This window comes from Mytilus galloprovincialis, chromosome 9 (assembly GCF_965363235.1).
Source record: "Mytilus galloprovincialis chromosome 9, xbMytGall1.hap1.1, whole genome shotgun sequence".
Lineage (NCBI taxonomy): Eukaryota > Metazoa > Mollusca > Bivalvia > Mytilida > Mytilidae > Mytilus > Mytilus galloprovincialis.
In genome coordinates this window covers 15,497,555-15,520,817 of record NC_134846.1, presented here as the reverse complement: position 1 = coordinate 15,520,817, position 23,263 = coordinate 15,497,555, and the positions used below count along the sequence as shown (strand labels likewise).

The following is a 23,263-nucleotide window of genomic DNA, read 5'->3' as shown; positions in this document are numbered from 1 at the left end:
CATGATTTGGTGATTAAACTGTTTCTTTTACTCAGATTAACCATAAACAGAGTTGGCAATCCAATAATTCCTCCTAAATCACCATGTTTGACTTCTGTGTTGATTTGAAACATCATATATTTGGGTTTTGTTCACTTCTTAAGTAAAAATGGTAAGATGAAAAAAAGTGAAAATCTGCCAGATGGGGTAGGGATGTAATGTTTCATTTTTTTTTATAAGAAATGAGTGCAGACTAGTATTCTTTATTGTAATATGTTCCAAAGTAAGAAGTCTATGCATCATAGGTGTCATGACTGGTTTCAAGTTTGTTATGTCTTGGTTAAGGTGGCACGGTAGTATTTGCATTCCAGAATTTAGGTTGCTCTTTTGTGTACCATACTTAGGTAAATGTATCTAAACAGTGTGATTGGACAAAAAATACAGTATCAACTGAACATACTTTCTCAAACTGAGGGATGAATCAGGTGTAGAAAAATATGAAATAATTTTACATACAGATGAAAATGAATTTTTGAGAATTTTTTTAAATTTTGTATTCACTGCACCATAAAAGACCTAAAATTACTAGTGGCCTTAGGTTTCTAAAAATAGCAAAAAAAGTAAACGGTCATGATACATATTCAAATTCATTTCTGAATAGTAAAATGAAAGTACTTCAGTTAAGTGTGAATGTAGATTTTTTTGCAGTGTTAGAAAGTGGTGAAAATTCTAAAAAGGCTATCATTATCCCTATGGGCCAGGAAATACTACCGTGCCACCTTAAGGGGGATATATATTTTTACACTAAATCAATGAAGGAACTTTGTTTTTACCTATGCAATTTGTAAGTTTATCAATAAAAAGTTGATTAAGGGCAACTATGATAAAACAAGCCTTAAATTCCACCCCTGAGAGTAAAAATTGATGATTCAGCAAATTTTGCCTGATCTGTAGGTAATAATGTAAAAATTTTCATAGAAAGTAGAACTTCATTATTTTTATGTAACTTGCAATACATTTTTAATTATAAATGCTCGCTTTAACTTTTCGCAGTGTCTGACACATGTGCAACCACTGAAATTTGAGACGCGACATTCTACGGTTGCATGTTCATCCTATTATTTTCACCGAAATAAATAAATTGCATAATTTCTTATTTTTTTCAACATAAGTACAGCTATACTAGCTTTCTTAAGGTTTAATTAGTAGTTCTGATGTAACATGACACCAGTAGGAGCTTTTGGGGAACCAGTAAGTGGATAAGGGGTCCTTACTTATTCATTTAGCTCTCATATTGGTATGAAATAGAGATAGAAATAGGGGTTTCTGTACATTGAATAGACAATATTTTTGACAAAGAATGTATTTATGATGCTATATCAGCAAGATTAAATGGTTTATTCATTTTTCATGCAAATACCATTAGTTGTTAAGATTTTCTGACAGTGAAAAGCACAATAAATGCAAATTGATTATGTAAGGGGACATAATTTAACTTAATGCATACATGAGAAATAGACAAACAGTCAACTTAGAGATGTATTCTAGTACATGTATTGTCAAACAGGTTACGGAATAATAGTTAACTGCAATCTAAAGACTCTTGTTGTATTGCCCTCATAATCTGAAAATGTTTAAAGTAATGTAAGGCATGCTGTAAAATGTGGAATGGACTTTAATATCAGTTTTCATGATTTGGTGATTAAACTGTTTCTTTTACTCAGATTAACCATAAACAGAGTTGGCAATCCAATAATTCCTCCTAAATCACCATGTTTGACTTCTGTGTTGATTTGAAACATCATATATTTGGGTTTTGTTCACTTCTTAAGTAAAAATGGTAAGATGAAAAAAAGTGAAAATCTGCCAGATGGGGTAGGGATGTAATGTTTCATTTTTTTTTATAAGAAATGAGTGCAGACTAGTATTCTTTATTGTAATATGTTCCAAAGTAAGAAGTCTATGCATCATAGGTGTCATGACTGGTTTCAAGTTTGTTATGTCTTGGTTAAGGTGGCACGGTAGTATTTGCATTCCAGAATTTAGGTTGCTCTTTTGTGTACCATACTTAGGTAAATGTATCTAAACAGTGTGATTGGACAAAAAATACAGTATCAACTGAACATACTTTCTCAAACTGAGGGATGAATCAGGTGTAGAAAAATATGAAATAATTTTACATACAGATGAAAATGAATTTTTGAGAATTTTTTTAAATTTTGTATTCACTGCACCATAAAAGACCTAAAATTACTAGTGGCCTTAGGTTTCTAAAAATAGCAAAAAAAGTAAACGGTCATGATACATATTCAAATTCATTTCTGAATAGTAAAATGAAAGTACTTCAGTTAAGTGTGAATGTAGATTTTTTTGCAGTGTTAGAAAGTGGTGAAAATTCTAAAAAGGCTATCATTATCCCTATGGGCCAGGAAATACTACCGTGCCACCTTAAGGGGGATATATATTTTTACACTAAATCAATGAAGGAACTTTGTTTTTACCTATGCAATTTGTAAGTTTATCAATAAAAAGTTGATTAAGGGCAACTATGATAAAACAAGCCTTAAATTCCACCCCTGAGAGTAAAAATTGATGATTCAGCAAATTTTGCCTGATCTGTAGGTAATAATGTAAAAATTTTCATAGAAAGTAGAACTTCATTATTTTTATGTAACTTGCAATACATTTTTAATTATAAATGCTCGCTTTAACTTTTCGCAGTGTCTGACACATGTGCAACCACTGAAATTTGAGACGCGACATTCTACGGTTGCATGTTCATCCTATTATTTTCACCGAAATAAATAAATTGCATAATTTCTTATTTTTTTCAACATAAGTACAGCTATACTAGCTTTCTTAAGGTTTAATTAGTAGTTCTGATGTAACATGACACCAGTAGGAGCTTTTGGGGAACCAGTAAGTGGATAAGGGGTCCTTACTTATTCATTTAGCTCTCATATTGGTATGAAATAGAGATAGAAATAGGGGTTTCTGTACATTGAATAGACAATATTTTTGACAAAGAATGTATTTATGATGCTATATCAGCAAGATTAAATGGTTTATTCATTTTTCATGCAAATACCATTAGTTGTTAAGATTTTCTGACAGTGAAAAGCACAATAAATGCAAATTGATTATGTAAGGGGACATAATTTAACTTAATGCATACATGAGAAATAGACAAACAGTCAACTTAGAGATGTATTCTAGTACATGTATTGTCAAACAGGTTACGGAATAATAGTTAACTGCAATCTAAAGACTCTTGTTGTATTGCCCTCATAATCTGAAAATGTTTAAAGTAATGTAAGGCATGCTGTAAAATGTGGAATGGACTTTAATATCAGTTTTCATGATTTGGTGATTAAACTGTTTCTTTTACTCAGATTAACCATAAACAGAGTTGGCAATCCAATAATTCCTCCTAAATCACCATGTTTGACTTCTGTGTTGATTTGAAACATCATATATTTGGGTTTTGTTCACTTCTTACGTAAAAATGGTAAGATGAAAAAAAGTGAAAATCTGCCAGATGGGGTAGGGATGTAATGTTTCATTTTTTTTTATAAGAAATGAGTGCAGACTAGTATTCTTTATTGTAATATGTTCCAAAGTAAGAAGTCTATGCATCATAGGTGTCATGACTGGTTTCAAGTTTGTTATGTCTTGGTTAAGGGGGATATATATTTTTACACTAAATCAATGAAGGAACTTTGTTTTTACCTATGCAATTTGTAAGTTTATCAATAAAAAGTTGATTAAGGGCAACTATGATAAAACAAGCCTTAAATTCCACCCCTGAGAGTAAAAATTGATGATTCAGCAAATTTTGCCTGATCTGTAGGTAATAATGTAAAAATTTTCATAGAAAGTAGAACTTCATTATTTTTATGTAACTTGCAATACATTTTTAATTATAAATGCTCGCTTTAACTTTTCGCAGTGTCTGACACATGTGCAACCACTGAAATTTGAGACGCGACATTCTACGGTTGCATGTTCATCCTATTATTTTCACCGAAATAAATAAATTGCATAATTTCTTATTTTTTTCAACATAAGTACAGCTATACTAGCTTTCTTAAGGTTTAATTAGTAGTTCTGATGTAACATGACACCAGTAGGAGCTTTTGGGGAACCAGTAAGTGGATAAGGGGTCCTTACTTATTCATTTAGCTCTCATATTGGTATGAAATAGAGATAGAAATAGGGGTTTCTGTACATTGAATAGACAATATTTTTGACAAAGAATGTATTTATGATGCTATATCAGCAAGATTAAATGGTTTATTCATTTTTCATGCAAATACCATTAGTTGTTAAGATTTTCTGACAGTGAAAAGCACAATAAATGCAAATTGATTATGTAAGGGGACATAATTTAACTTAATGCATACATGAGAAATAGACAAACAGTCAACTTAGAGATGTATTCTAGTACATGTATTGTCAAACAGGTTACGGAATAATAGTTAACTGCAATCTAAAGACTCTTGTTGTATTGCCCTCATAATCTGAAAATGTTTAAAGTAATGTAAGGCATGCTGTAAAATGTGGAATGGACTTTAATATCAGTTTTCATGATTTGGTGATTAAACTGTTTCTTTTACTCAGATTAACCATAAACAGAGTTGGCAATCCAATAATTCCTCCTAAATCACCATGTTTGACTTCTGTGTTGATTTGAAACATCATATATTTGGGTTTTGTTCACTTCTTAAGTAAAAATGGTAAGATGAAAAAAAGTGAAAATCTGCCAGATGGGGTAGGGATGTAATGTTTCATTTTTTTTTATAAGAAATGAGTGCAGACTAGTATTCTTTATTGTAATATGTTCCAAAGTAAGAAGTCTATGCATCATAGGTGTCATGACTGGTTTCAAGTTTGTTATGTCTTGGTTAAGGTGGCACGGTAGTATTTGCATTCCAGAATTTAGGTTGCTCTTTTGTGTACCATACTTAGGTAAATGTATCTAAACAGTGTGATTGGACAAAAAATACAGTATCAACTGAACATACTTTCTCAAACTGAGGGATGAATCAGGTGTAGAAAAATATGAAATAATTTTACATACAGATGAAAATGAATTTTTGAGAATTTTTTTAAATTTTGTATTCACTGCACCATAAAAGACCTAAAATTACTAGTGGCCTTAGGTTTCTAAAAATAGCAAAAAAAGTAAACGGTCATGATACATATTCAAATTCATTTCTGAATAGTAAAATGAAAGTACTTCAGTTAAGTGTGAATGTAGATTTTTTTGCAGTGTTAGAAAGTGGTGAAAATTCTAAAAAGGCTATCATTATCCCTATGGGCCAGGAAATACTACCGTGCCACCTTAAGGGGGATATATATTTTTACACTAAATCAATGAAGGAACTTTGTTTTTACCTATGCAATTTGTAAGTTTATCAATAAAAAGTTGATTAAGGGCAACTATGATAAAACAAGCCTTAAATTCCACCCCTGAGAGTAAAAATTGATGATTCAGCAAATTTTGCCTGATCTGTAGGTAATAATGTAAAAATTTTCATAGAAAGTAGAACTTCATTATTTTTATGTAACTTGCAATACATTTTTAATTATAAATGCTCGCTTTAACTTTTCGCAGTGTCTGACACATGTGCAACCACTGAAATTTGAGACGCGACATTCTACGGTTGCATGTTCATCCTATTATTTTCACCGAAATAAATAAATTGCATAATTTCTTATTTTTTTCAACATAAGTACAGCTATACTAGCTTTCTTAAGGTTTAATTAGTAGTTCTGATGTAACATGACACCAGTAGGAGCTTTTGGGGAACCAGTAAGTGGATAAGGGGTCCTTACTTATTCATTTAGCTCTCATATTGGTATGAAATAGAGATAGAAATAGGGGTTTCTGTACATTGAATAGACAATATTTTTGACAAAGAATGTATTTATGATGCTATATCAGCAAGATTAAATGGTTTATTCATTTTTCATGCAAATACCATTAGTTGTTAAGATTTTCTGACAGTGAAAAGCACAATAAATGCAAATTGATTATGTAAGGGGACATAATTTAACTTAATGCATACATGAGAAATAGACAAACAGTCAACTTAGAGATGTATTCTAGTACATGTATTGTCAAACAGGTTACGGAATAATAGTTAACTGCAATCTAAAGACTCTTGTTGTATTGCCCTCATAATCTGAAAATGTTTAAAGTAATGTAAGACATGCTGTAAAATGTGGAATGGACTTTAATATCAGTTTTCATGATTTGGTGATTAAACTGTTTCTTTTACTCAGATTAACCATAAACAGAGTTGGCAATCCAATAATTCCTCCTAAATCACCATGTTTGACTTCTGTGTTGATTTGAAACATCATATATTTGGGTTTTGTTCACTTCTTAAGTAAAAATGGTAAGATGAAAAAAAGTGAAAATCTGCCAGATGGGGTAGGGATGTAATGTTTCATTTTTTTTTATAAGAAATGAGTGCAGACTAGTATTCTTTATTGTAATATGTTCCAAAGTAAGAAGTCTATGCATCATAGGTGTCATGACTGGTTTCAAGTTTGTTATGTCTTGGTTAAGGTGGCACGGTAGTATTTGCATTCCAGAATTTAGGTTGCTCTTTTGTGTACCATACTTAGGTAAATGTATCTAAACAGTGTGATTGGACAAAAAATACAGTATCAACTGAACATACTTTCTCAAACTGAGGGATGAATCAGGTGTAGAAAAATATGAAATAATTTTACATACAGATGAAAATGAATTTTTGAGAATTTTTTTAAATTTTGTATTCACTGCACCATAAAAGACCTAAAATTACTAGTGGCCTTAGGTTTCTAAAAATAGCAAAAAAAGTAAACGGTCATGATACATATTCAAATTCATTTCTGAATAGTAAAATGAAAGTACTTCAGTTAAGTGTGAATGTAGATTTTTTTGCAGTGTTAGAAAGTGGTGAAAATTCTAAAAAGGCTATCATTATCCCTATGGGCCAGGAAATACTACCGTGCCACCTTTACTATTTACGTTTTTCTATTCATTGTTGGTCCTGAACCGCTTTTGTCCTTTAAATAATCTTGTGATCATTTTGACGCTTTATTGTATGAATTGTTACGGAGGTGTAAGCGTGTGAGTGATTCAGAATATAAAACATATTTAGGTTTCTCAGGACTTTGTACATGTAAAGTATGATTTATCTATTTATTGTTAGATTCCCATTGATAGTTAAGTAAAGCATTTGAAATGATTTTCCTTTCCCCTACTAACTACCCTGTACATGTTGTATTTGGTTTTTAGGATCTCAGCAGAGCAAGTGCTTATGCTGCAAATAAAAGAAATTTGGGACAATCTTTTGGTCCTGAAAATTTCATTGAGTTTCCTTAACTTGAGTCTTACTGTCTTATAAAATCAATACTGTAATAATATGGGTATTGTTAATATTGTAAACATAACTTCAGGCAATTGAGATTTGCATTGACAGTAAGTTGAAACAGTTAATTTACATATGTAAAAATAAACAAACAGGTATTTTAATAGAAAACTTTTTGTTACAAGTCTTTGTTCCTCACTTAATTGCTCATCAACTTTGTCTAGTTTTCATATTAAAATAAAGAAAAACATTTACCCATCACTTTAAATCAAGTTTTTTATAGTATGCTTATGTTAACAAAAAATGAATTACTGTGATAACTGAAAAAAAAATTGCATTTGTAACTGAAATGTCAATTTTTTTTAACGCACGATTGCACAAAAAAGGGGTTGGCATCTATGTAAATACACAGTGATAATTAAATATATGGTACAACTCCTGTGTACTTAACAATTTAAGTAATCATTGTTCATTAATTTGATTTTTATCATTTAATCTATGTACTACACTTCTTTTATTCATAATTTCATATTTTTTTTATTGAATTGTTTAACATTAGTCATTTCCATAATCTCAGATCTTTCTTAGCTTATACATTACAGTATGGGTTTTGCTCCATGTTGCAGGCATCAATGACATTTGGTTGCTAAGTTCTTTGTGAATTTGTTTTTGACATTGAGTCGTCTCATTGGCATACCACATCAGTGACATCTTATTTTAATATGCATATATAAACTTCTCTTCCACATGTCTAGTTTATTCTTTCTTTTATGGTGGTTCACTCTGCATTTAGAAGGTCACTTCCATTTATATGTTGAAGTTACCTTCCTTCCAGGCTTGTGACTGGCAAGATTTTCATAATCTTGGCTGCATTCCCCACCCACCACCACATTGCAAATTTCAGTCCAAGTGGATACTTATTTTTATGCTGTTCACTTTAAAAATATTACAGTTTAATATTTAGTTTTGTTTTTATTTATAAATTATGATTTACATATTGCAAAACTTTGCCTTATTTGTTTGCCGACTTTATTTTTTATTTTAAGAAACATTAATCGGTTTACAAATATGTTATGTTAACATGGTTAAGGGTTTTAATAAATTTAATTATTTGAAGAAATAAAGACAGATGACATGCAAACATTTTCTTAAAACATTGACTGTTTAATCTCAAGTATAATTACAATTTTTTTTTAAATGTTTATCATTTACTTATATATAATGTTTGTCCAAATTTAAATGTGCACATTTACTTCGGAAAAAAAGTGAACCAAAAATTTTCATTCAATATAAGAATTTTAACCGTACTTGGACTGAAACTAAATATTGCAATACGGAATACGACATGAAATAAAGTAAGGGGAATTTTACACAGCCAGGGAGTTTGTATACTGAAATTTTATGCAGATTATTTTAAGATAACACTTTGTACATGTGTACATGTTATATGGATAAAATATTTTACCTATTTTTATATGCATGTCATCCATGCCATCATGATTTTTGTTTCACATTCTATTTTTATTTTTTGGTAGAACTGTTTTACAATTTAGAAATAATTTACAACAAAAACTCGTTAGATAAATCTTGAAAGTTCACAAAATATAACTTTTTAGAATTATTTATTATTATTATAAGATCAAAATTTAGAAAAATATTTTATCACATCCTTGATGATAAGTTAAAATACCAGACAGAATAGTTCAAAACTCTACAGATCATAATAAATCACATGACCAACCCTATGGCCAACCTACCATGATACTGTTTTATGAAACACAATTTAGATGTCCAGAAATTCTAACAGTCACCTCGGTATATGATAAAATTACAAAAATAGTCATCTCCGGGAAATTTTAATACTATCCAGTATTTTTATGTCATATCCAGTATTATTATGTCATATCCAGTATTATTATGTCATATCCAGTGAAGATTTTAATGTCATATCCAGGAATTTGATTTGTCAAATTAATACTAGTGTCATATCCAGTACAGAATTGGCTGTATACATGGGTTTGACTCTCAAGTACATGAAGCTGATGCTGTATTCACTGTCTCATTCTAATGATGAATTTAAGATAAAGCTACCTATCATTGAATAAAATTTACCTGGACTAATTTAACTATTTGAATATTGTATTTATATTTGAATTTAAATCAATTTTAGAGGGCCTTAGTACCCTGTAAATTGCAGGCGTTAGACCCAGATCTTAATTAACTATGATGTCAGGTTTTCCTTCTGAAAGTTTTAGGTTCTAAATATCCTGACACTCCAGTTTTCCTTCAACAGTAAAAGTTGGCCCTCCCAATACAACCAAAAGTGCTAGAAGTGGCCTTAAAGTACATCACAAATCAATCAATCAAAAATTGAGATTATAAAGATGAGGAAGAACAGCAATTAAAACAGTCTTTTGTATAATCTTTTTTAAAGTGATTGTCATTTGTTGCTCACTTTATCATGTCTGATGTTAATTATATGTTAACATTGGCACTCGTACCACATCTTCCTATATCAATTCATAGTTCTAGCAGAAATTAAGTCATTGGTTTCCTCATTTATACTGTTTCACAATTTTTAATGCCTTGGCATTTTATACCTTACTATACAGTATTGTTTTTGCTCATGGTTGAAGGCAGTTAAATGACCTACTGTTGTTTCAAATCACCATGATACTAACCTATATAGATACATGTCTCCTTGAAAAACATACCATAACGTTACACTGTATGGATTTTGTTTTAATCCATTCCCCATCCCCCTTTTCCACATTTATTTTTGAAAAAGCCTTGTGATGCAAGCCACTGGAGTTATACAAATTAAAAATGCCCAATGCACCATTTGACAGATCTTAAACTATTGAACGTTAATGGGTTCACTGAATGAAGTTGTCGTTATTAGGCTCATATTATCACATAACACTGTTTTTGTGGTCTCATACATGTATGTAAGGAGCATATTGAAAATCTTGCACTTCAAAAGCAATCATTTTTATACCAATGTAACATGTACTTGATTTTATTCACATTATATTTCCCACTGGACATCCATCATACGTCATATCATACATGATTCTCCAACTTGTGCTGTAGATACTTAACTTTATAGAAAAACTTTATATTTAGCTATAAATAGAGACTATATGATTTAAGCATGTTAATTGATATAAATAAATGTGTTTTCTTGTTTGAATTTTAATCTTTAATATATCATGTATATCTTACTGTATAGTATGGGATTTGCTCATTATTGACAGTTGTTAATTCTCTGCTATGCAGATATTTCATTGACAACCATTCCACATCTCCTTTTATATTTTGTTGGTATGCTTGGTGTCATTTAGTATAATTATGGATTTAGTCCCCCCAAATTTACAGTGCAATGAACATTAATAATGGTACAATCCCCAGTGGTCAAGCAACTTTTGTGCAATCCGTTTGTCAGCTAACAGATTGTCTAGGTTCTCCTTTCCCTCATTATTTTGTATTATGTCTTTCAGCAAATGGTACTTTTTGCTGACCTCAATCTGTAGCCGGGAGAATGATTGATTAAAATTTAATATGAAGGATTTATGAGTGAGATGTTTCATCTTCAATGCCTTATACTTGATGCAGTCATCCACATCGGTTGATGGGCCCAGTAACTGAACAGCCATGTTAAAAGGGGTCTTCTTTCTACTAGATACTGAAAGAAAAAAATGTATGTATATGACATATATCAATGTAGACATATATATATATATGTACTTATTTTTTATTTAAATGAATTGGAAACAAATTTAAACTATATTATTACATTTGTTGCAATGAACTACATGCAATGAGTTTATCAGTACTGTTACAGTGATTTCACAATAGAATAAAGACCAATAGATGCTGTCAATAGAAACAAATTGAAAAGGATGCGTAGAAAAGGAAATATAGTTTCTTATATTTTCTACTTTTTGAACATCAATCAAAACAGTTGACATAAACTTTTTCGCATTTTTAAATTTCATCACTATTTCGTCACAAAATATTGCCAATTTTCTTTATTTTAGCTGAAAAAGTTTACATGATAAAACAGCTACTTACCAGTCTCAGTGTTCGAAATTTCAGATTCGAACAATTTTCTTTTGCACGTTGATGGTTTTTGGTTAACTGAAAATTAAAAATAATGGTTTCATGTATGGAAAAGGGAGATGAGACAGCAATCCAACAAAACAAAGTAGAAAAATATTTGCATACATGTAATTTCCGTTCATTTTTATATATATATAATAATAAGACATTGAAAAATGAGAGTCTGAAGTTTAAGTAAAATAACTATATATACCTGGTAATATCTTTCGTTGGGTGGTAACATTTTCATGGACACTGATGTTGTTAGGCTGTATAGGCCACTTTAAAACTGAAATTAAACATATATTTATTTGGAAACCTGTCAATACATATAACTAAATAGATTCCTTTAAAATTGTTATTAAATTTGTGATATTATTAAGACTATTTCATTAAATGCATGTAGGACTAAGAGGAAGATTATTATGCATAATGGTAATAGAGGCATTCTAAAAAAATAACCATGGCCCACATTCAATAATTAAACTTCTACCCTCCCACCATTTTAATGGAGTAGGCTTTATAGAAACTATACATGCTATATGATGTTGAGTTATGAAGTAATATGAATCCAGGCAGTTTGAACATATATAAATTATATGTCATTAGCAGCTGATTATTGTTTATATATTTGTATAAGAATATAAGAAAAATGTTTTATTAAAGGCGTCATGTATGTATGTCAATGATACAGGAATAGATCCACCAATAAAAAAAAGCGCGGAAAAATTTTAGAAGTCATTTTATGCCACGCCTACACTATTATTAGGTAGGCATGTTCCTGGTGTGGGTGTCTGTATGAAACTGTTCTCTTGTGGTAAAATACAATTTTGTTCTAGGTTACTTAATGGGCACATCAACTTGAACATGTTGAATCTCTACTTGATTTGAATTATTTAATTACCTTTAATATGTGATTTGTACAAATGCTTAATGTTGTTGTTCTCAAGCAGTTTCCTCTCTCTTTCCTCTCTGGTCTCGAGTTCATTTTGTATGTCTGGAATTTGGTATGGATCTAAAATAAATGTTAAGATGAAATAAAATTTATGTAGATTTATACTGAAATAAAATTTATGCAGATTACTTAACATTTTCTGAAAAGAATGTTAAAGTAAAGTGTTAACAAAAAAGGGCAAAATATAATATAACCTGTAGGCTGTACCTTTCTTGCCTGAAGAATCTAAGTATTTATAATCCTGTGTTTTTAATATGCTAAATGAACTTTATTGGTGATTGAATTTATATTAGATAAACAATCAAATGAAGTTAACACACACCTTTTAAGAATATAATCATCATATTAATACATTCTTTCCTTAGTAGTAATATACCTTGTTCTAAATTGTTTTCAGGCGAAGTTGATTGTTGATCTTCGTTGTCAGGTTCTTTGGTGCCACTACTGCCTTGAAATTCTATGGAGAAAAAAAAAATGCAGGTAAAGAATTATAATTATGATGCTTAAGCATACTGAACAGACACAGTCTTTCTGTCCAAAATTGATTTTGTTGATCTTACTAAACTCAATAGACATAATTATATATATGCTATACAATTGACATGAAAGACGGTACACAAATTGGTCAAGCTTACTTTCTCCAGATCAAAATAAGAAGATAAAAAGACACATTCATAACTTATAATACAAAGAACTATTTCTATGTTTGTTTGTTTTCCAGATTCATAAAAATTGTCCATCAACTAACATGAATGAAGAAAAACAAATTTAACTTAAGGTAGATGGGGTGTCTTAATTATAATCCATAGAATTTTTTAGTAATTTGCCAAAATGTTGTTTATATCATCCTTTAAAAAAAATCAATAAAAAGAATGGGTCACTGGGCTTATTTTCAAGCTACATGGTGTTCAAAATTGTTAAAGTACCTTAATCTGAATTATCTGCCCTTGCATTTGAGTTGCCTCCCCTTATGTTGCAAAATTGAAAAATTTAACAAAATTTTACGGTTTTTTGTTAAATACAATCATAAATATGATAAAACATGTCATTTTCTATATTGAAATGAAATTTCTTACACATGAATTACCTACTACTCTTAAAATTTGCACATTCTATTAAAGATCCAGACTTTGTTTTCTGGTATTTCCAAATCCAAGATGGAAGAGGACACCCTATCTACCTTAAGATTAATCATTGATATTAGCATGATTGTTGTAGTATTGAGAAACATTTAAATCTGTCATTTACCTTGTACAGGTATGTTGAGCTGGTAGTTGTCTGTTGACTCAGATGGCAAGTCTACAAAACATCAGTAGTTTATGGTAAGTTTATACAGTACTAAGATACAATTTTTAGGAATGAAATAATTACATCTAAAAAGAATTTTAAGATATTTTTTATTTAATATTTATTACTTTAATGCATAACTTTCATGACTTGACATATTGTCAAACAAGTAAGAATTAAAATTAACCAAATATCAGATTTGTACAAAAAATTCATGAAATTGTTATTCGAAAAAATAATTAGATTTCCAACTATATGTATGATGATGAATATATAAAACACGGTCTTTAAAACTTCCAGCAGCAATTTATTTGCAAATTCAAGGTGAGAACATGCAAAGCAACATTCTAAAGTAATGTACATTGCTTTGTACACGATTGTTATACTGAGCTGGATTTTAAATCATTCCAAACATGAGCAAACGCATCTTTTCTTTATATCCTTTATACTAAAGTTTTTGTGATTATTTAGTAGAGATGCAGCCAAAAAACAAAAGTTTATCAGTTAAGATAGGTATAACAAATAATTCAGAATTTTTGCAAGAGTATTCAGTTATGTCTGGATTCGATTATTAAAAATATTAAAATCTAAATTATGATGTTGCTTGGGAAATTTTCATATTGAATTTCTGATGAAAAGTCTTGAGATGTTATCAATAATATGATATTTTGAAGTTGACATTGGTTTAAACAGTTTATACATACCTGTCTCAGTTGGTGTTATATACACGACTTTGCCATCTTTGTCAAACGTCTTAATTCTTTGAAGTGGTAATGAGATTTTGTTTCCTTTATAATTTTCTATAACCTTTTCCCAGATGTCTTTCAGTTGTTGATGTTGTTCTTTGTAGGAGGATGACCTGAAGTGGTGCATGTCTGGACCTTCATTGCGAAAAGGTTCATCATCAGGACCATCATGGAAGATCATGTTGCCATCTTCCATATGCCACCAAACTCCTTCGCCAGGTAAGATGTAATCACTTATCCTCTCCAGATGGCTTTGTATTAAAATAGGTCTTTTATTGAGAATGGTTGAAGGAATTAAAGTTCTGGGTTTGGCCTGAATTTGTTTCGCGAGCTTTTGAATAATAGATTCTTGAATGTAAATACTGTCTTGCTTGCTGGATTGTTGACAAGTAAATCGAAGAACTGCGTTGTCGCATACGGTTTTTGGTTGACGGTTACTGGTGTTTTCTGAAATTCTTCGCAGATCTCCAAAACATCTTTCTTCTTGTTCTGTTACGAGGGACCTTAGATTAAATATTCTTTGAACTTCTGCAAGATGGATGGATACACTGTGGAAATGACTACCAAAAAATTTCCTTGATGACATTTTAGACGGGACGCCGACAACATTTCTGCAATTTATCGCGAGAAGAAAGCTTTGATTATATAGCCTTAGTATCTGTTTCGGAGATCTGGTGTTGTACTTAGAATACGAAATGTTGGTTATTTCAAGAAGCGAGTCAATCATCTGTCTTATATATATGTTTGGATCAGTCTGTTGTGAAGAAGCTAAAAAATGCGATAATTTTACTAAGTATAGGCGTGCATCGGATCCCTTTATTTGATTTTTATCTCCGATGGTGTGTTTTGAAAATTCCTCTAATTCTTTTTTGAAGTTTTTTGTCGCTTATATGGGATGGTAATTCGGTTATAATGTTCTGTATAAAATTGGAAAGATCATGTAATGGTTCCATGCCAAATACTTCATAGTTGTTTAAGTTAAGATGATGGGTTGAAAGAGTAGGGGTTGTTGTCATTAGAGCTGGTGGTCTGCAAATTCCATGAAGTAGGGCTGATAGATTTTCTTGATTTTCAGGACGTAACATGTTGTGAATATCAATATCTCTGCTTTCTAGTTCTTCTATGAGGTCGTCTTTCTTTAAATTTTGGAATGGATTTAAATTTCCCTTTTTCAGTTCATCGTTCGTCTAGTGTAAGAGGTGAAATGCCATAACAAAGAACATGATCATTCGCGTGAACTCCACATACACAGGGATAATTTCCACCTCTCTGCTGTCCGATTTCAAACTGTCTTGCAGGACCGTCACCGCTGAATACGCGCATTACATCAAAACTTTTAATATTACCATTGTCTGCTGTGATAGGTTCTGATAAAATTTGGAGGTCTTCAATTCTAACTGCAGTGTAACTGGATTGTTCTACGTCGCTGCTACCTGATTGGCCGAAAATATATAACTTTGGTTTTTCTACTATACCTTGAACATTAATTGGCTTACGGTCTTTATACTTCTCTTGTTACTCTAAATCAGTAAAATAGTTGGCAGGATCATATAGCCATGAGATGGTGAAACATACATAGGAATGGTTTAAGATGCTGCTGTGGTCGTGCCAAAGTTTAATTTTTCTCGTTCTTTCAGTGAGTTTTAGATGTTCTATTTTATCTGAAAGAGTTCCTGCTGGTGGTTTTTGTCCGATCCTGATATAACGAGATGTAAGTTGGTCCATGGTTAAGCTGTCATATTCCTGGTCACTAAAATACCGTAATACTCCACTGCTTACCTGTTCCTGCAAAGCTATTCTTCTAAGTCTAATGAGGGGGAATTTTCTACCATGTATAACTGTTGTTTTCTGCTGCAATTTTCCGTCTGTTATTGTCGTTGAAATGATGTCCTTTGGTGCTATTTCTTCTCCTAAATACAAGTCTCCGGAAGCTATCTTTACCTTTATATCTTTCTTTAAGTGGGATGACTGCCTTGGAGTAGGGAGGGAAATTTTTGTTCTGCTGACTGTTACCACTTTTTTTGCCCTCCTTACCCTTCTAAAATATGCCCTTTGGTTTTTATAAACTTTTGACTTGAATTTGATAGTGTTAATTCCTTTGCTTCTTGCATATTCCTGTATAATTTGCCCCCCGTTTGCAGGAAATTTGTCGCTGCAGGTCATTTGATATTTACGGGCTAGAGCTGTCCAGTTGATTGTGTCCCCTTCATTTTTGGATTTAATCTCTGTCAAACATTATGTTCTGTTAAATCTGTAAGAATCAAATTGTCCATGGTGGTTTTTGTGTTTCCTCTTACCAGTTTTCTCTTTCTCTAGGCTCTTATTTACTCTCTGTTGGGCGTTGTCTTTGGTTTCAAAAAAATTGCAGAGGCGAATCCTGTCATGCTCACGGAAGGAAATTGATGAAGAAAGAAAATTGTTAACGTCATTTCCTCCGTCGGTGAAAGATTCATTGATTTTTTTCCTGCTTTCTTGCATAACTTAAATTTTTGTTGATTGCAATTCCTTTGGTGTTACTGGTGGGGAAAGCATGATGGAATCTGAAATGGGTCTTGGAAATTTCATATCTAAACGTTGCTCTACTATGGGTTGGATGATGTTGACGATAGATTTTATTACTTTCATTCCCTTGGTAGTGGTATTGCTGTTTGGTGATGTTATCTTTAAAATGTTTTCCGTCCCTTGTTCGTAAAGCTGGTGTGCATTTTCAAAATTAGGTGATATGGATTTATGAAGAGCTGAAAAGTTGTAGTGAACAGTTGAACAAGGTCTACAGTCGACTAGCTGGTGTTGAAGCCTTTCATTGGAGCTAAGTGAAAGCCAATTTTTAAGAGAAAAATGGCCAAGAAAAGAATGCTGCTGTCCAGATTTGTTAAGATTTTGCCAGTATTTCTTGTCTGAGAGATATGATTGTAGTTTTGTGGTTTTGCTTCTAAATTGATCGAAGTTCAAATACATTTTTGGGTACTTTTCCATAAAAATTGAATAATTGTAGTATCTATCTTTCATATTGATATTATTTGTCAGTCTCTCCTTATTTTCTTTATCTTTTTGGGTATTCCACCAGTTTATTGTCTCTATATCTTTGGTGGATCTGCTGATGATTACTTTTGCAAAGTTACAGTAGTTCATCCTAAAATTAATTTAATTCATATTGTATTTATATATTTTGGGGGGAAGGTCTTGAAGGTTAAGGTTTAATACGCAATGTTTGATAGCTTTTGGTGATAAAAGTACACACGTTGTCCTATACAAATAAAAAAATGGGAATAAGCAAATATTGGCAACTGTATGCCCTTCAACAATGATAAAAACACATACCATATTGTGGGAGGCTATTAAAGGCCAAGAATGTAATGTTTTCTACCAAACATATATATATATATACACTGTTCAGTCCTATCTTTCTCATGAACTACAGTAAAACCTGTATAAACCGGCCGGCTACGGGACTATGAAAATGTATGTATAAATCACTAAATGAAATTTTGTATATTTTTTGATTCATACAACATTGCTATACTGTGTGATTTGTTTAGATTCATCGCTAGGTAATTAACTGTGAACCAAACGCTTCTATTCAACTTGATGCTTTTAATAATTTCATTTGTTATATATGTCATATATATTTTTCTGATTTGTCAATTTCCTTTCTGCACAAATTGTATGAACAAATTTAATCAACGTGTAGTTCAATTGATTTCAGTTCTTCATTGGTTAAAATTCAATTATGACGTCTAATTTTCTTGTTTCCCTCTGAATTTCCTATTGTGACAGCATGAAAAAAGTCTGATGACGTCACATACAAACAACACATCTTTTTGCAGTTCAGTCGCAAAGAAGGAATAAGTTTGCCTGCATATTGTTTGAAAATCATCAGAGAAACAGATTCCACCTCCAAATCTTGTGAAATACGATATTTATCCACTCTCAACAGTTAAATTTTAAATATTTAAAATGCTCGGCGAGCCTCACGTTTTAAATTTGAAAATTTAACTGTCTGGAGTTGATAATTATAGTATCACACTAGATGCAGTGGTAGAATCTATATATATATATATATATATTTCATGAGATCGTCCCTGATTTTGGGTTCGGTTCGTGTTTTTCAATCTTTAAGTTATTTATGATGTCTTTTGTTGTTATTTTGGTTCTTTGGTTGTTTGATTGTTGTCTTCTAGTAAGTTGAATTTCCCTTTTGTATTTTCAGTCTCTCATTTGCTTATTTAAAAATTGCATTTGTGACTTGGGATTGGCACTAGAAAAAAGGATGCAGTAATTTCTTGTGAAGAAAAAATCAATTTACCAGCCTGTATTATTAATTCAATTTGTAGTTTTAAAGCAGGTTCACAAGGAAATATATTAATGAATAAAAAAGAACCTGTGGGGTGATTGCTAATGAGACAACTATCCATTTGAAACCAAATCAAGTAAATGAAAGTAACTGGTCAATATGACAGTCCTCGACAATGAGCAAAAGCCACACTGTATTTTAAACTATAAAAAACCTGGACATATTATGAAAAGATTCAAACAGTTACCTCCAGGAAAAAGCCTTTTTTATCCAGAATTATGAATAACATGTTTCTGGGAAAACGTTAAATTACATGATAAAAACAATATTAATACATTGTAAATGCCAAAAATTATTTTGAGAGTATGTTTTCCAATACAGTAGGAACACTGTTAATCATGTTAATTAGGAAATTAGAGTTTTATGTCGGCAAAGATGAAAACTTTCATTTAATAAATTTATGTTTGCTATCACATTAACTAGATTATTTGCGATTGATAATGCTCTTAAAACAAATGCTGATCCATACATGGCCAACTCCATATTAGGAAAAACTTACTATTAGTTACATAGTGTGTTAGTGACCTAATACAATATTTATGGGGTCAGTAAATTTCATATGGGACGAGTGCAAAGCTGGAATCCCCATATGGAATTCACTGACACCATATATATGGCATTAGGGTAGCACATTATGTAACAAATTTATCTTAACCGACTATCTTAACATGTGGTATCTAGACTAGCTTATAAAAGTGAGCAAGTCTTTAATATCGTTATTATTAGGGACCTACTTGTATTGGTCTATACAAAAAAAAAATCAAACAATAACAATTTGTTAGCTTTAAATTTTTAATTATAGATCTATTTCAATTGTTCATTATCAATTTAATTGTCTGTTGTGGACCTTTAAGACTTTTCCTCAACACTGTGTTGTTTGTGTAAACCACGATTATAAGATGAATGGCATGCAATTTGACTGCACAAATAGCATAGAATGATGATGATAGATGCAGTTTATAAAATGTTATATTTACACTGCTATACTTTGTATTTTATGTATTATACAGTATAGCTTGAGGTATTATGTTATTCACTCAATTCTGTAATTATTTTATTTCTTATTTCAGACTTTCTCAAAACCAGAGCGTAGTATTTATGAGTTGCAGCCAACAGAGAAAAGTAACAAAAGGACCAAAAACTAGCACTACAACTGAATTGTTTTAATCCGACATCAAAGTTTCCATTTGATGTACATATATATTGCTTTATAGCTTTGTGTTACAAATTTGGTAATACAATTTCAGCGATATAGGAAATAATTTTGATACATGTAATACAATTTTAGTGAAATATAAAATGAATTTGGTATTAATACAATTTTAGTGGACTTGTGATATAAAAATATGAATAAAAAATTGTATCTCAAAGATTAAATTTTCCACAATTGCTATAATATTATGTAAGCAAATGACGGAGAAAAACAGTGTTTGTTTGTTTTCTTTAGAAAAATTGTGTTTGTTTGTTTTCTTTAGAAAAATTAAGACTAAAGTGAGGGATATGTCCTGGAATTGCTATCTCAGACTCAAGTTGTTAAGAAATAAAAATAACTTGTAAGGCATTTATAAAAATTTTAAATGATATAAATGCCAATGAACATGATAAACAACTTTTCTGTCAGTTCTATGGTGGGGTTGTTGTCTCTTTGACAGATTCCCCATTTCCATTCTCAATTTTATCTTCATTTATATGACACAGAAATTAGCTACTAAAGGTATGGACTTCAAAAATGAGAAAAAAACAAAACTGCATAGTCTGCTATGCGGAAAGGCCCAGAAATGACAAATAATGAATGAAAAACAAATATGATGTACAGCAACAAAAGACAACTGCTAAATTACAGGCTCCTGACTGAGAACAGTCATACAGAATCATTATGTGGCAGGGTCAAACCTTCAACTCCTTTATTTAAGGAATGACTGTTATATTTTTTCTGTCTATGAAGAAATAACATAAAAAATGTGGTGCACACTGAATAACACGTATGATTTAAAGTGTGGACTTTTTAATAGCAGAAAATAATAGTCATTTCCTATAATTTAATTCTTAATTCAATTTTAAACCAGAGTAAATCATGAAAAGATGATGATGTCACAGTCACCTGACAAAATTATGTCTACGGGCTGATTAACAGAACAACGTCAGCCCATCAGAAGACACGTTACATCCAAAATTAAATTATACAGAAATACAGTTGAAAATTTACAGCCACTTCTTTTTAGAGAAACATTTTTCAGAAAGGAAGGTTGGTTGTATTTTTAAAAGAAAATGCAAACGGAGTATTCTTTTAATTTATTATTATTTCTGTGGGTGGTGGGGTGTAAAAGTAGTGCTGTCCCTGGTGGGAACATAGTATTTTCTGAAGCAACCCTTAATAGGAATTAAAAATCAAATCATGTTTGTATTCTGTGATTCTGGAACACGCACACACACCCCCTGTTTTCCAAACAAACATTTCCCGTGTTTTAATTCCTGATTTTTTTATGAAATATTCCACACTTTATACTGTAGAGTGGATTGTTTGCTAAAGATTTTTTTCATTTGATTCATTTGAAATATGCAGAACATTACCTTTCTGTTGGTGATGCAGGTAAACTTGATGTTCAGGAATATATGAAGGTATGGTTGGAAAAAGGTAGGTGTTTCTCCACAAATGATGGAAAACTAAGCCAAATATAAATATTTTTGTGAAATTAAGTCGATAAATTAAACTTTAAAACACTGAAATTTAAACAAAATATGCTGGTGGAAAATTTCAAGGTGTCCTCTTCAAAAATGAATCTGGAAATAATATTCTATTCTACAAGGGGGGGCCAAAGGTAGCAAGGGCCATATGAAGGAAAGTTTTAAAAGTGGGCAGTGAGAAATGAGGGACAATATAATTTGTACATCCGAATATTCGTGCTCAAATTTATCAACTTGATGCCTTTTATATCACAAAATCTGGTATATTTTACAAAGTATTGAAAGATCGCACCCCTAAAAGCGTACTTGGACTTGACAGAAAAAAACATTTGATCACAAAAATATTTATTTTTTCAATTCTGGCAGTAGTAAAAGTTTAATACATCAAATGAATAAACAGAAAAATATATAAACAATAAAAATAAATACAAATAACACATTGTATTAAAGGCGCAAAACTGTCCATCAATTCAAGTTTTCGCGGTATTTACACTTCTCCGGAAAATTGGATCTGTCCGCACATGTTCAAGCCTGTTCAAGGAGTTCTCAAACAACGTCTTCAAAGCGTTTGATAATGGCCCTGAAATGATACAAAATAAAACTCGATTAATAATATTGAAAAGTCCAGCGTGTTCCTGGAGACAGAACTACTGGATTTTAACCATTCTCAAACAAGAAATGTCTCTTTTAACAGAAAATTGCAATCCAAACACGTAAATATCTTGATATTATTGAAAACGAGTGGTGCTAACGGGACAAATCGTAAAAACATCCCTATTTTCATCAGATTTACACCAGTTTTTACCTTTTGTCAGTATAGCTTAAACTTTGGATAGCATTTTTTCAGAAAATATACATTCAGACGATTTCATTGATGCTTTGTTTTTTGTTGAAAGGTTCCAGCAACACGCTGGACTTTTGAGTTAAAAATGAAATAAACACCTTCAGTAGCTGCTTGGGTCACGTGACTACTTTCACTTTTGATGTAAACAAACCGTGAAAAATTAAATTTAGATTCTAATGATTAACACTACTACCACTGCTAAGAAATCCTTTTCTGGCAATTTTAAGTTAAAATTGTTTAAAAACAGTATGCTTTTTAGCGTATTTTTCTCGTAAAGTGCCTTAATATCACTCCGTAACCCTAACCCTAACCTTAACCCTAACCCTAACCCTAACCCTTACCCTAACCCTAACCGAAGTGAAAAAGGTCATCTCACAAATCTCGTCAAAGTATACTACCCTAACCCTAACCCTAACCCTAACCCTAACCCTAACCCAACCCTAACCTAACCCTAACCCTAACCCTAACCCTAACCCTAACCCTAACCCTAACCCTAAACCCTAAACCCTAACCCTAACCCTAACCCTAACCCTAACCCTAACCTTTACCCTAACCCTAACCCTAACCCTAACCCTAACCCTAACCCTAATCAAAAAACCCTGACCCTAACCCTCTCATTGAAAATATCATAAAACTTTGAACGTTGATTACTTTGACATTTCTTATCCAATTTGAAAGATCTGTAGCGTTTCAGAAAGCCCAGACAGGCCTTTACGTGATGAATCTATTGTTTGGTCGTTCATTGTAAACTCCTCATTTTCCTACCAATCTGTTACATTGCAATGTGGCCGTGTTTGTCGGCTCGTATCTTTGCCGTTTCTCAAGCAATCGGAAAAACATCGAAGTAAATTCGACTCGTTTTTTCCAGAAATATTTGCATAAGCTCAAGTCGGAAACTCCATTCCTGTAACAAAAAAGTTGGGTTAAAAAATCTGCCAAAGTCTT

The 23,263-nt window shown here is 31.4% G+C and overlaps 1 protein-coding gene and 2 long non-coding RNA genes across 3 annotated transcripts; all 3 read right to left on the bottom strand.

The window, feature by feature from the left end:
• Window positions 1–10,301: 10,301 nt before the first annotated feature.
• On the bottom strand, window positions 10,302–12,458 carry LOC143044497 (uncharacterized). The gene is made up of 4 exons (XR_012968692.1): window positions 12,352–12,458; window positions 11,662–11,736; window positions 11,421–11,486; window positions 10,302–11,031 (listed from the first exon to the last, which is right to left on the bottom strand). It is a non-coding gene; the product is annotated as an uncharacterized LOC143044497 (long non-coding RNA).
• A 43-nt stretch (window positions 12,459–12,501) lies between these two features.
• Window positions 12,502–15,077, bottom strand: LOC143046498 (uncharacterized). Its single transcript, XM_076219655.1, has 4 exons — window positions 14,394–15,077; window positions 13,651–13,701; window positions 12,779–12,859; window positions 12,502–12,506 (listed from the first exon to the last, which is right to left on the bottom strand). The coding sequence occupies exons 1-4, from the start codon at window positions 15,019–15,021 to the stop codon at window positions 12,502–12,504; spliced, it is 765 nt and encodes a 254-aa protein (XP_076075770.1). The 5' UTR covers window positions 15,022–15,077.
• A 6,725-nt stretch (window positions 15,078–21,802) lies between these two features.
• LOC143046652 (uncharacterized) lies at window positions 21,803–22,442 on the bottom strand. Its single transcript, XR_012969206.1, has 2 exons — window positions 22,280–22,442; window positions 21,803–22,054 (listed from the first exon to the last, which is right to left on the bottom strand). It is a non-coding gene; the product is annotated as an uncharacterized LOC143046652 (long non-coding RNA).
• Between the last annotated feature and the right edge of the window lie 821 nt (window positions 22,443–23,263).